This window comes from Rhagoletis pomonella, unplaced genomic scaffold (assembly GCF_013731165.1).
Source record: "Rhagoletis pomonella isolate Grant_MI unplaced genomic scaffold, Rhpom_1.0 Rhpom_scaffold_00001, whole genome shotgun sequence".
NCBI classification, from domain to species: Eukaryota; Metazoa; Arthropoda; class Insecta; order Diptera; family Tephritidae; genus Rhagoletis; species Rhagoletis pomonella.
The window spans coordinates 30,520,836-30,534,354 of record NW_023458555.1 but is presented as its reverse complement, the minus strand read 5'-3'; the positions used below and the strand labels follow the sequence as shown (position 1 = coordinate 30,534,354).

At 37.6% G+C, this 13,519-nt stretch overlaps 1 protein-coding gene across 1 annotated transcript in view; it reads left to right on the top strand.

Moving 5' to 3' along the window:
* Positions 1 to 3,387: 3,387 nt before the first annotated feature.
* Positions 3,388 to 13,519, top strand: part of LOC118742472 (zinc finger protein 205) — a gene marked incomplete in the record, with an annotated part of 125,544 nt that continues 115,412 nt past the window's right edge. The window contains 2 exon segments of the mRNA XM_036474582.1: positions 3,388 to 4,171; positions 4,266 to 4,804. Coding sequence (XP_036330475.1) covers positions 4,600 to 4,804 — 205 coding nt within the window.

Sequence of the window (13,519 nt, the reverse complement as noted above, 5' to 3'; positions counted from 1 at the left end):
ATTATTATCCATTTTAAGACTTTAGAAGTGTATTTAAAAACACTAAATAAAGTCCGTTTCAATCATAAAAATAAAATAAAAATCCAATCATTAATTTAGAAAAATTCCTTACTGCAATTTCTTACGGTATTCTACTCACTAATTCGACTTATTTTTTTACAAAGTCACTGAACAAAGGGCATAATAAATTAGTAGAAACATAGCAAATCAAGCTGACTCTGTTTCGTCAACCCGCCTTCCCTGTATCATACGTTAATTCTAGTTACCTCTGTGCCAGCAGTACTGCAAAGGCATTAGAAACAGAAAAGTGAGAGACGACACTAGGAAGGCAGCAAGAAAGTTGTGCCGTAAATCGCAGTAGGACATAGTGAATCAAAAAATTAGATACTTTGCCAAAACCAGTGCAGCTTTGGAACGCGTATCGGCTACTTACTACAATTTGTTAAGTTCTAAGACTGAAAATCAAAGAAATTTCCTTCCCAGACATTATAACTGCAAAATGCTAAGTTTTGTTCTCCAATATAAAAAGCACGCCGAGAGAGATACTGAATGCAATTTTATCTTCCCGATCGCTACTAAACTTCATTCATACATATAACACCGCTTGAAAAGTTCTTAGTCAAGGCAATGTGAGTTACTTGGAGGAGTGCGGAAGCTTTTGGCCGGGCAAAAGACAAAAACTTCTCTTTCGGGCTTTAATCAATCTTAGGAAATCCTAGATGTGAAAGCATGATAACTATGAGCATAGAAATGTTAATAAGGCCAGATGCTAACAAAATTTATTTTACCTCCTCGACGGTACAATTGCAACACGACGTCCTTAATAGAGCCCTTGATAAAAATTTACTAACCGGATTTTCGGTTAATCGAATAGTTGATTATCATTTTTGTCGGTTAATAGTCGAATGGCAGTTATTCGATTAACCGGTCGAATGGGACTAATCGTTCACTCTCGACTATCCGCTCACCATCGATTAGTCAGAAAATCGACTAACTGAAATTATTGGAATAGTGGAAATTGTCCAAATGAGCACCGGTCACACGAGGCTGCCACCTAACCTAATTGTTCACAATAAAATTATTGGTTTTAAGCGCGGTTGCCTTTTGTCAACAATGAAAGCGCGCGAAGTACGGTTTTTTCTTAACAGCGGTTGCTTGTCGGCTTGCAGGCAATGGCAAATCTCCGAGTGTATTTCTGCCATGAAAAACAGCTTCTCATTAAAATACAATCGCCATTCGGGGTCGGCGTAAAACTTTTTTAAAAACAGTTAATTCCTATTTTCATCCTTAGTTTTAACATTTTCTGCGCTGTTTTTACTTTTCTTTAATCTTTAAGTACTATAAATGGCGAACCCCCTGGGTTAAGGCCACAGATTTGTGCATTGAATGATGTTTGTTGAGTGTTTTAGGATTAATACCGAAGTAAAGTCAACTACATACAGATAGCGCTGAAATTCCTACAGATATGCTTTGCGCATGCAGACTTTATACAGGGTGAGCCAAATAATACCTACCAATGTTAAGTCCGTATAACTGTTGTCATAATTATCTATTTTAATAAATTTTTTTCTATCTTAAATGCATTTTATGGAAATTAAAACGTACAATATATGAAACATTACATCACACAAATGTCCACCCTTTGGGTCTTTTTAGTGCGTTTTCCATTACACAACGTAATGTTTATTATAACAGCCGCCGCATTTCGTCTCGAATATTTTGCTTCAGCTGTCTATGTAGCATTGCCCACATAAAAAAATTGAGCGCTGTTAAATCGAATAAGTGAACAAATTGGTCCAGGGAAATCTTAATTTTTTTTATCAAACGCTCTCCGAAAATTTTACGTAGTTGGTGGTCTGTCGGTAGCAATGTTAGCGCAATTTTGTATGAGTTCATCTTAAGAGAATTCGTCAATTGGCTGGAACGACGAGGAGTTTACCCAGATGGATCAGTTGCAATACTCTGCCGCACAGCTTCAGTGCGAATATTTTGATTAGAGCACCTCCTCCAGGACGGTCGGCCACTGAACCCCGTTGCTCAAAACTATCGACCAAACTCCCAATCATGAAGGCTGTGGGAGAAGATGTTACTATATGAGCAAATCTCACGAGTTGTTTTTTTTTTTGTCACTCCCTTCACTCGGCAGAAGAAAAAATACTAAAGGATTCTTCCTGCTTTTATTTCAATCAGTGGAGTTCCAGAAACATGCACAATAGAAAGTAAATCAAGTATTTTTAACAATTTTAGCTTTAAAACTTTATTTAGAGCGTAAGTGAGTCGGTAACAAAGTTCGCTGCGAGTAAATTTTTGACAAGTATGAGGTGAATAAAACTTAGGTAGCTCATAAGGCTAGTAAAATTTTTGACAAATGCAATTTTGACATTCGCAAAGATTGTTGATGTGTGTAATTTTTCGTTAAATAAAAGCTTAAATTGATGAATTGCAATCAATGAGGGTAGATGTTTTCTTAAAATATTAATTTCATTTCAATTTTTAATATTTTATCAAAAGTTTATTTCACACAGCAAATTGGCAAAACTGGCTCACCATAGTAAAAATATTATTCACCAGCTGTCCCCATAAAACTTTGTTACCGATTCACACGCGCCCTTAGCCGAAAAATACCGAAATTACCTATTTTATCATTGTCCCTCGAAAAAATCTATTTTTTTTTTTAATAAATTTGAAAATTTCCAAGAATTTAATTACAATCTACAAAAACAAAAATACAATTATATTCAAAAAAATATAAAACTTATTGTCCCACCCTGTACACTCGCACGCACCGACCCGTGCGCACATAGGTAAGCTGAGCAATCAATGTACCCACCCCCGAGGTGGCAACCCAACTTTCTCAGCTTTCAACACTATTTAAGTATACACTCTGGTGCATATTTTTGTTGCTATTGCAGCATATTGTTTTTGTTGATGTCGCCTGCTGTTGTTTGCTGCTGCTGATGGAAGCTTTTACTTAGTTTTCTAAAGTCGTTATTGGTAGTTGGTGTTGTTTTTAGTCTGCTACTTACTTACACTCCTTCGACTGCTTGGACTACTATGACAACTACATACTACTACAAACATACATACACACATATATAAGTACGTTAGTGGCTCATTGCGCTCATTGTGTTAGTGGAGTCGGCGTTGTCGTCGTGGTCGTCACTTTCTAAGGATACATAGAGAAAGAGTCTCATAGACGCGACCAAAGTCAATGACAATTTAGTATCAACATCACAGTTGCTAATTTAACTACACAAACGCTTGTAGCTCACAGAAATTGAAAGTTAAAAATACAATTTCTTTTCGCGTTGCAATTGCAGGGATATACATACATACATGTATGCACACATATGCATATCTATATATATATATTTTTTTTTGTGTGTTTCCTGCCTTCTAAACCACAACTGCACCATACACCCAACCACCCAACCACCCACCAACCCCACCACCGCATATTGGATTCAATTGGCAAGACCAACACCAGAAGTACAAATGCATGGACGAGGGGGGAGGGGGTGGAGTAGCGATACCAACAAACAGCAAGCAGTAACTCACCCTTAAATGGCTGAAACACCTCTGTAGAGGAGGTTAGCTGCTGCTTGCTGGCTCACAGCGTAGAATGAAAACTCGCGGATGGGCGGACGGACGAACGGACGAACGGCGGGCGGGCGAACAGTGGACGCATTAACTATTCTGAGTCGACAGTGAGACGGCTAACACATACACGCGCACGCACACATACATATGCATACACAGACGCACACACACACATATGTATATATATATTCATATGAGTGCATGTATGTATGCGTATGGTATATGATGTCTGTAGAGTCGCGTGGCCCATCCGCATAGCCGCTTTAGCAGCAGTAGTGTTAGTGGTGCCGTGATTAAATCATCGCCGCCACACTTTGCGCTCGCGAAAAACGAAAGTTAAGCTCTTCAATACTAGTCCACCAACCAGCCAGATGAAGTTATAGTGGGAATAATAGCAGAGTTGACGACGGTAGTAGTAGTCAGCAAAAAATAGCCATCTTGTCGTTGCCGTTGTCATTGTTAGCGCTGCGGTGCAGACAACGTTGGGACTAGTGAGTGAGTGAGTTTAGAAAAGGCAAGAAGACGACGCTTGCATATGTAGGGAAAATTTCTAAAGGATTGCATTAAAAGTGTAAAGTGAAACGCCTTAATTTTGCTAAAAAAAACTACAAAAAATAATAAATAACAAAAAATTTTAAATATTTTTTTAACTTATGTAAATCTAGCAAAAAAAACAAAACTCTTAAAACTCAGCCGTGCAAGTTGTGTAATTATTGAAACGTTAGCGAAGAAAAAGTGAAAAATTGTGCACAAAATAATTTACAAGCAAGTGAAAGACGGCGCGCAATAAGATAAGCAATACATGGAAGAAAAAGTGGCTACCAAATCGCCACCACCACCACCACCACCACCCAGTTTCCTGCCAAACTTTTCAGCGTGTTCTGCATGTCTTTGAAATTTTAAAAAACTAACCAAGTACTTAGTGCAGAAACAGTTATTAGTTGGTGACCGTTTTTTCACCATCCTTTTCTCTCCAACTCCCCTCGACGCCAACGTGTCATGATGAATTTCTCTGCGTTTGGTGGTCCGTTCTCCGGCATACATCAGTTTGCCGCAAAATTTGGCCACGACACACAAGGTCCTCCGGGCGCTTTTGCCACGCCCACCGGCATCAATGGCAATGCAGGCGGTGCATCGTTAGGCGATAATCATGTGCAACGCTATCAGACGAATGGCAATCATTTCAATCAGAATATACCAAATGGTGAGTACAAAAAAATAACGTTTTTTTTCTTTAATATTTGAAATATCTAAGTAGCTATAAAATGCAAAAATTTTTATTATAAAAGTAAGAATTCGTATTGAACACATTTGCATGTTAAGTGTCGTAGCGTAACTGTATATTTTCAGTACAAAAATTTTTAGGTTAACTACCGTATGTTAATTAATTCTGACAAAAGTCTTTTGAAAGACTAATTGACAGATCTACCAACGGGGTGGTCTGTGCGTCATTCTGTTTGTCTTTTAACAATAAATTTTCTAAAAATCAAACTAATTAAAAACTAGATATTTCTTCTTTTTTAAAATAATACAAAATATAAATTAAGAGAAAATAAAATTAATAAAAATAAAAAGTTAACTTTAAAAAGGGGCAAAAATAAATTAAATTAGTTTCGAACAAGTAAATGAAAGCTTAAAAAATTATGTTTATTTTTGGAATAAATAAATCTAAAAACTAAATTAAAAACAAAATAAATTACAAAAAAGAAAACAAGTTCATAAAAGTTTTATTTTTTTCTCTTTTTAATTTAATTATCCTTAAGTTTATAAATTTATTTATTTTAAGAATAAGCTATTTTTTTTAATTTCATTTACTTTTTGGAAACTTAGTTAATTTATTTTTGCTCTTTAAAAAATATATACATAATTTTCTTTTTAAAAGAATAAAATCTAAAAAATAAATGAAAATTACATTAAAAGAAAAACAAAATAAAATAACAAAGGTGAAAATTTTAAATGAAAAAACGTTGTGTTTTAAAACAATAAAATCTAAAAACTAAAAAAGAAATAAGTTATAAAGACAACAAAATCTATTCTAAAAGAATAAGATATACATACATAAAAAAAGTTTCTACATATTAAATTAAGCTACAAAAAATATTTTTCTTTTTAAAACAACGAAAACTAAAAATTTAAAAAAGATTAAATGAAAATGAATAAATGTATGTAGGTAATAAAAAAATCAACCAACACGAACACATAAAAAAATTAATTAATTAAATTTCTTAAATTAAATTAAATTTAAAAATATATACATATAATTGTTTTTTAAACAATTAAATCTAAAATTTAAGTTCAAAAAACAAAAAATAACGGAAAAACTAAGTTTCTAAAAATTTAAAGAAATTAAAAAATGTTTTCTTGAACAAAATCTAAAAATCGAATTAAAAAAGAAAAAATAAATAAATAAAAGCAGACAAAATACATAAAATATACTTCTAAAAAGTAAATGACACATTTTTTTCTTTTTAAAACAATAAAATCTTAAAACTAAATAAAAATAATTAATCAAATAAAGGGCAAAAAATCCGCTGCCGGATATACATACTCAAGTAGCGCACTGGTGTATAACTTGGAGTAAATTTGTGAATTTTGGTACAATTAATCGGATTTAAACAAAAATTCGTAACTTGAGTACATACATCTCCATTTAAAACATGCTAATGTGCTTTCTGTGAAAAAAAGCTTTTCGCCATTCAAATTGGCAAGGAGGCTTTGTTTTGTAAGATTTTCGTACCGGAATAAACAAAATTTAAAACAATCGTTGAATTTGGGTTTTGATTTATTTACAGCCAAATTTAATCGTTATTTTGTGACTTTTATGTAAAAAAGATCGTTACTTTTATATTTTTTTATCATTTTTAACTGTTATTAAAAAATGTTACCTAAAAAAATGTTTTGTAATATTACATTTATCGATAAAATAAAAATCCAAAAATAACGATTATTTGCATGGAAAAAATAAAACTCATAAAATGTCGAATATATTTTATCAAAAAAATAGAAATCCAATTTTAGAAGAAAAATTATGATTTTTATTACACACTTTTACACCTATTGAAATACCATTGCAAAAGTTGTAGTTTTATACATGCCTACAGTGCCTTAATGTTTGCAGTAGTTAATTGCAGATTTTATTTTTTTTTTTGCTCGAAAATGTGATCGACATTCGAGTTACATACATGACGAGGCATTAAATGTTGAAATTCTAGTTAAGTGGCGCATATAGCCAACAAAAACTAAAGCTGGCTATTTTATTATTGATTATTTTATTTTTATTTTTACTACCACTAAAAACGCAAACCACCACCACCACCACCACCCAGCGCAAACACACATGCATGTATGTATGTATGTATGTAAATATATTATAAACCTGCTGGTGTGCGCACTTATAAATTATGCTCTTGTTATATACGCTTTTCGTGCTTTTGACTCATTATCCAGCCACCCCCAGCCACTTTGAAAAATGAACTTAAAAAAAAAAACAACAACAAAGCACACAACTCCACCCTTAGTTGCAATTTAAAAAGTGCTTCTAGAAGCTAGAGTAGAAACTCGCACGCAAAATACGCGCATACACACGCGCATGCATACATACATACATACATACATATGTATGTACAAACAACCCCCTAATCCCGTGCATCCCCCCGCCCCCCCGCAAATACAACAATGCGGAAAAAGTACAGAAGTCAATCAAGTAGGTACATAGGTAGGCGCACAAGCGAGAGCATCCAGCGAGAGGTGGGTGGGGTTAGGCCCCACTGGAGTTTCCTCTCCACAAATTTCATAATTTCCACTCGCTGAGGTAGCAACACACCATTGTGGTGGCGACAGTAAAGTAAAATTCAACTTCAACTTCATTCGCTGCAAGGCCATTGCACTGCCATCACCATCGACCGACCGACCGACCACCGCCTTTGCTGACATCCCTGCACTCAACGTCGTGAGCAGCAGAAGAGTTGTGAGTGAGTGGTTGGATAAAGCGCTTTGTCGGCAAGGCGAAGCCGCTTTTGAAATTGCAATGAACTCAAATTCGCGCGGTGTTGCGCGAGTGCTTGCGCGCTCCCCTTAACACGCGACTCCACCCCGCACCAATCGCATACGCATGCACTTCAACCGGCTGGCTGTCCGCCCCTCTTTGCTACTGTCACACAATCTTCAAAGCCCCTTTATGCTGCTTCGCATTTACTTAACTTCATTTACTCACCCTTATTTTAGCGCAGGTTGTTGCCATCTGTTTGCCCATTCCCACCCAGTCAACGGATTTGCATTAGGCATTTGCTAAGGTAAGTTTGTAAGCATGGACTTTGTTGGCGTCTCCAATTACAATATTTGTGCAAACGCTTTTGGATCGCTTGCTTGTTCCATATTGTTGGGCGTTCTTTCACTTTTCACTTTTTTATCGCTTTAATTTTATCTGATCTCCTAACATTCGCTTTAAAAATCGCCCCCTATTCATTGAAATGCTAATCCACTTTCGAAGCCGCCTCCAAGTGAAAATATTCTGTTGTGAATGTAATTGGCAGGCAAGCGGCTCAAACACTTAATCTCCCTAAACTGTAATATTGGTGCCAAAAAAAAAAAACGTCCCGCGCGCTTAACCTCATACCCTACTTCCCTCCTACCACCGCTTTCGCTGCCATAACGCATCAGTGCCGTACGAGCGAGTCAAAAAGCCGCAGCATACAGCGCATTTCAGCCTAAAGTAAAGTCAGCATTCCAACCCGCCCCGCGGCAATCAGTCAATCACCTTCAATCATTCCAACATCAGTGCTGCGAATTCCCCTTGCACTTTCGCAATCCACAATTGCTTTCTCCCTATCACACAGAATATAGTTAGGGTTGAGTTGTGCGTTATGAAGGATGCTGTTATTTCATAATTTAATTCATTGTCATGACAGCGCTGTACGCACACCGGATATCAACACACATTCACACATGCGTAGCTTCGTTCTTACGTCCATTCTTCTTCTTGTCTTCCTTCCTTCTTTGGACACTTTGCAATTGCTCAGCTCAGCTTAGCTGTGAGTTCATTGATCTCGTGTTGCATGTGGCATATTGTCATACCATTCATTGCAGGTATTGAATAATAAATAATTTATGTGCTCTAATATGTATGTACATACATATGTGTGTATGTAGGTGTATCGCGATTTTTATTTATTTATTCCCGAGAGCAATGCAATTACTTGATGTGTTATTTCTAAGAAAAAAATCATTCAGAGGAGTTTGAGTGCAATTACTTACATAATTTCAATTAAGAGGGCAATAAAGCATTGGTGAACATTTTTGGGTAACAACAAGATAAATGGTTGACTAACATAGGTTAGGAATTTCCTTTTATCTTGGAAATTTTCTATCTGCCTTGCTAAGTTCCACTAATTATTCGTAGTCAGTGCAAAATACCATACGACACAGCGGTCCAAGTCAACTCCATCGTATAAAGAGCGTGAATTCTTCATTTATTTTTCTTCGATAGTCGTCTGCCCCATATGCCACATATGAAATTATGAGCTCCATGAGAGATTTGTAGTGTGATCTTCGGTTGATGGTATTTAAGTGAGCACAGCTTTTAAATTGTCTGTCGCAAGCATATTTGCAAGAGTTATCTTTAATTAATCTCCAGAACTCAAGTAGAACTTTTTAATGAGACCTTCTCTTTGGAAGTTGTATTAGAAGATCTTCCATTCGAAGGCAGATGAGGCGGTATGTTTCCAAAGTAGCGGAAGTCAAATAAAGTTTAAGCTTTTATCACAGTTAAATTTCAAGCTGAATCAGAAGCACTTGAAACTCCGGCCATTCCATACAAAAAAATAGTAAAGAATCGAAAACGGAAGACCTATCAGCACAAAATATCAGACATATGGGCTCTTTTTATACCCGAGCGCTGTTGTGCACAAGGGTATATTAACTTTGTTCACATAACGGTTGTTTGTAACAACCAAAACGAATCGAGATAGATATAGACAAATGTATACATAAATGGTCAGAATGAAGAGAGAAGTCCATCCGTGTGTCCCTGTACACGATAACTCGAGAAAAAATTGATATATCTCAAAATTACGAAATTGCGATATTTTAGTTTCTACTGAAGATTATTCACATAAAAGTGATATTTGCTACAACCTTTAGACGAAAAATAAGTATATTATAAATTTTTGAAAAATGAGCGTAGCCATGCCCACTTATGATTACATGTGCATATCTTGGTAACCGCTCCACCGATTTCTCCCAAACTTGGCACAGTGGTTGGCCTTGGTATAACATACCAAACGGCTGAAAATTTTTAAAATCGGAGAACAACCACACCCACATCCCGTGCGCGTGGCACCTCCCACTTATGACCAGGTATGTACATTTCGGTAACCGTTCGATCAATTTGTACCAAACTTGGAACGATTATTTCGCTTACCACATACATAAAGAAAAACGTTAAAAATTATTGAAGTCGGACTAAAATTACTCCCACTTTTCATATAACGGTAAATTTCTTCAAACTACGATATTTCGAAATTTAAAATTGATACTAACAATTGAAAATAAGTAACACTATTATAGAATTTTGGAAAGTGGGCGTGATACCGCCCACATCTGACTATATAAGTCTATGTCATTAAGTATAACTGAACATACTATCGTAATTGTTAGAAATAGGGGTAAAACCATTCTTCTTAGCTTGTAACGGCAGTTTTCAGAAATGTGATAAACTATATTTAACACTTGCGCCGGGTATTTAATGTCCGGCTACACCCGAACTTAGACTTTTTGATTTGTTTTACTTTATTTGCCGACTGGCATATTATGCTGGCTTTAAGTAAACATACCCCTTAACAACATTTAGCTGCCAGCAGTGAGGTGTGTCCCAAAACAATGAAGAAACTTTGTATATTATCAGAAAGTAGCTTTACGAAAGCTACGAAGAGGCATTTCCCTCTAACGGGGCCAAACTTAAGCTTCAATATAGTGTCCGTTAAACCAATTGCTGTCCCGAATGCAATTGAGGAAGCCCTGCAAAATTCCGTACAGCAATTGTTGGCATACGCCGTCGTTGGAGCATTAATACAATTTCATGGTCCCCTGTCCTGATACCGATAAGTTATGGATTGGGCAGAGCACACTTAAATTCCAGTCGTCTGGCATGCGTTCATCTAACCATATTCTGCATACGATTTGCTGCATGTACCTTATCAGCTCCCCGCCTGCGTACTTGAATAGCTCGCCTGGTGGGCCGTCAGCTCCAGCAGCTTTTTTGTTTTTCATAGTACGGTGGGACTCCATTGTCATCGGTTAGGGGCTCGGATCTCCACTGGTTCCCTCCATAACTTAAGTAGTTTCTGTACATCGGTAACTAAGTCGCCATGTTTGTTCTAATATGAGGTTTTGGACCTTCCGTAAGTTCTCTGGTAAAATTGTTGGGCATTTTTCCTGTCGGTCAACAAACAGGCTCTAAGCAGTTAAGTATTTCGGCCTCTTTCTTCTTATTGCGGCAAATCCATCTCGCTTTCCTTTTCAGCTCCTATAACGGTCCCACATAGCTCGCGTTGCGCCCGATCGCAGCAAAGCTTATTGACACTTCTCATCGTACCAGCTGTTATTTCGGGCTCTCTAAAATTCGACTATTTCTACGGCGTGGTCATATTGAGCGGAAATGTGGTTCCAATGCTCGCGTATGTGGGGTTGTTGAAGAGTAATCTCAGCGAGCTGGTGTGAGAGTTGACGGGAAATCCATATGTTGACATGGTATTGGAGGGCCAACTTCTTTTCGCACTATCATAGGCGGGTTAAAAATGGACGAAGAAGTGAAAAGCACAATGGTTGGGTTAGGTTAGAAGGGCGTGTGTAAAATATTCCATATTTTTACTCCGAGGCTGATTTGTCCATTGTTTAAGCGAGTGTCTATAGGATACACGTGCCTATAATCGAAAGAGTAGCTTCAAGTCATTATTCTACTGAACCAATTATTATATATAATGAAGCCGGGGAGATCGAACAGTTCCACCTCCACTATCTCGCCCAAACTGTTGAAGAAGCGTGAACCCAAGTGCCTCGTTAGTAGATCTGTACATAGACACAAAAAGTGGTAAATTTACTCTACCTTATCCTCATCCTCATTATGGTAGCCTATGCAGATTACTTCTTGGTATTCGCCACCATTGAAGCATTTTGGCTATAGCACAGTATCCTGTGATGACGCCGGTAAGCAGTCTTACTGCAGATCTATTGAGTTTCAGTATGTCCCTTGTCTTTTTCCTACTAAGCCGCGGCCATAATAGTCTTCCCATTTTTTCCACAAGTTATTCGTCGCGATCACGGTGTATTGATCAATTTTTCTAACGTGATCACAAATCGGTAGTAGTATGGAGCTATCCGCAGTATACAGTGACGTAGTTACAGCTCAGTGACACCAGCGTGGTTGGACATTTCCATAAAATTCCAGATTTCACTTATTTTAGATGCTATTACCTTCAGTGCTGCCTCACTGTCGACAAAAATTTTGGCTTTGTCTTCAGGAACTCTACTACTAAGTAAAACACTAGCCGCCCTCTCTATAGCGTAGATCTCCGCTTGTAAGACACTACAGTCGCTCGGTAGACGAAAGGACCGGTTGATCTGCAGGTCCTTCGAGTAGACACCGGCTCTGATTCCTTGTTCCATCTTTGAACCATCAGTGTAGATGGATAAACGCCCCCCTCTAATACTGGCAGTCCTGCATCCCATTCTGCTCTGGTCGGGAACCTAATGGGTATCTCCGTATTTCAGTGCTGGCTTCAATATCAGTTTTAAGTCAATTGAGCCGGCCTCGTTTTACTCCATTCAGTATTGCTGAATGTCCGAAATTGTTTGCCTTCCACGTATTGGCTTCTCTGAGCCAGAGAGCGCTTTTTGCGGCCGTATCTGAAATGAAAATATGCAGCGGATGCAAGTGAAATATCATATTAAGCCCTTCCTGAGGTGTGCTTCTCACTGCCCCCGATATGCCAAGGCATGCGAGTCTTTGCCCATTTCCTATTATTTTACTGTTATTCCCTTTATCCAGAGCCCTCCACCATACTAGCGACGGCGGGTTGCAATTGCTCTGATGGCAGTGGTGTACTTCCCATAGGTGATGAACGGTGATGGCACAATAAAAATATCTGGTCAACGATGTACTTGCGAGGTCTGAGGTGTCACCGATAAAGCTCAATCAGTTACATTTTTGAGGGATTCAGTTTTCCACGCAGGTTCGTGGATAGAACGTTACAAGCAATTTAAGAACGATTGTTGAAGGCAATTAGCTAAAAAGCAGCTTTTTTATGGTTTCTGCGCGGCATTATTTTTGTTCACATGTATCCAGTTCAAAGCATTAAGTAGTAAACTCTACATATCTTAAATGTATTATTTGCAGGGACTAGCCCCGGTTTGGTAGCTATCTTCTTAATACTTTGGTAGAATTTATTTAGTCTAGATACTTGTCCGCCCGCGTCTGCCCCCCTACGTCTTCTGTCTCTTTTTACATCTAGTATGTGGTGTAGTGGTTAGCATTGCGCGCTACCATTCCGCAGGGCCTGGGTTCAAGTCCGATTCAACCCAACTTCAAAAAATAAAAATCAAAAAAAGGTTTTATCTAATAGCCGTCGCCCCTCGGCAGGCAATGGCAAACCTCCGAGTGTATTACTGCCATGAAAATACAATCGCCGTTCGGAGTTGTAGATCGCTCCCCTTTGTGTGACAACAACAAGGCGCACGCCGCAAATCAAAGGAGAAGCTCGGTCAAACACTAACATATATGTAAGCGCCAATCTGATAGTAATATGTATACGTAAATGAGATTTTTATGTCATACGCGTTCAGCAATCCCTCTTTTGCACATTGTAATTCTTCGGATCATTGCAAGGTTCCACTTTCGCGTAAAACAGAGAAGATACTTAAATAT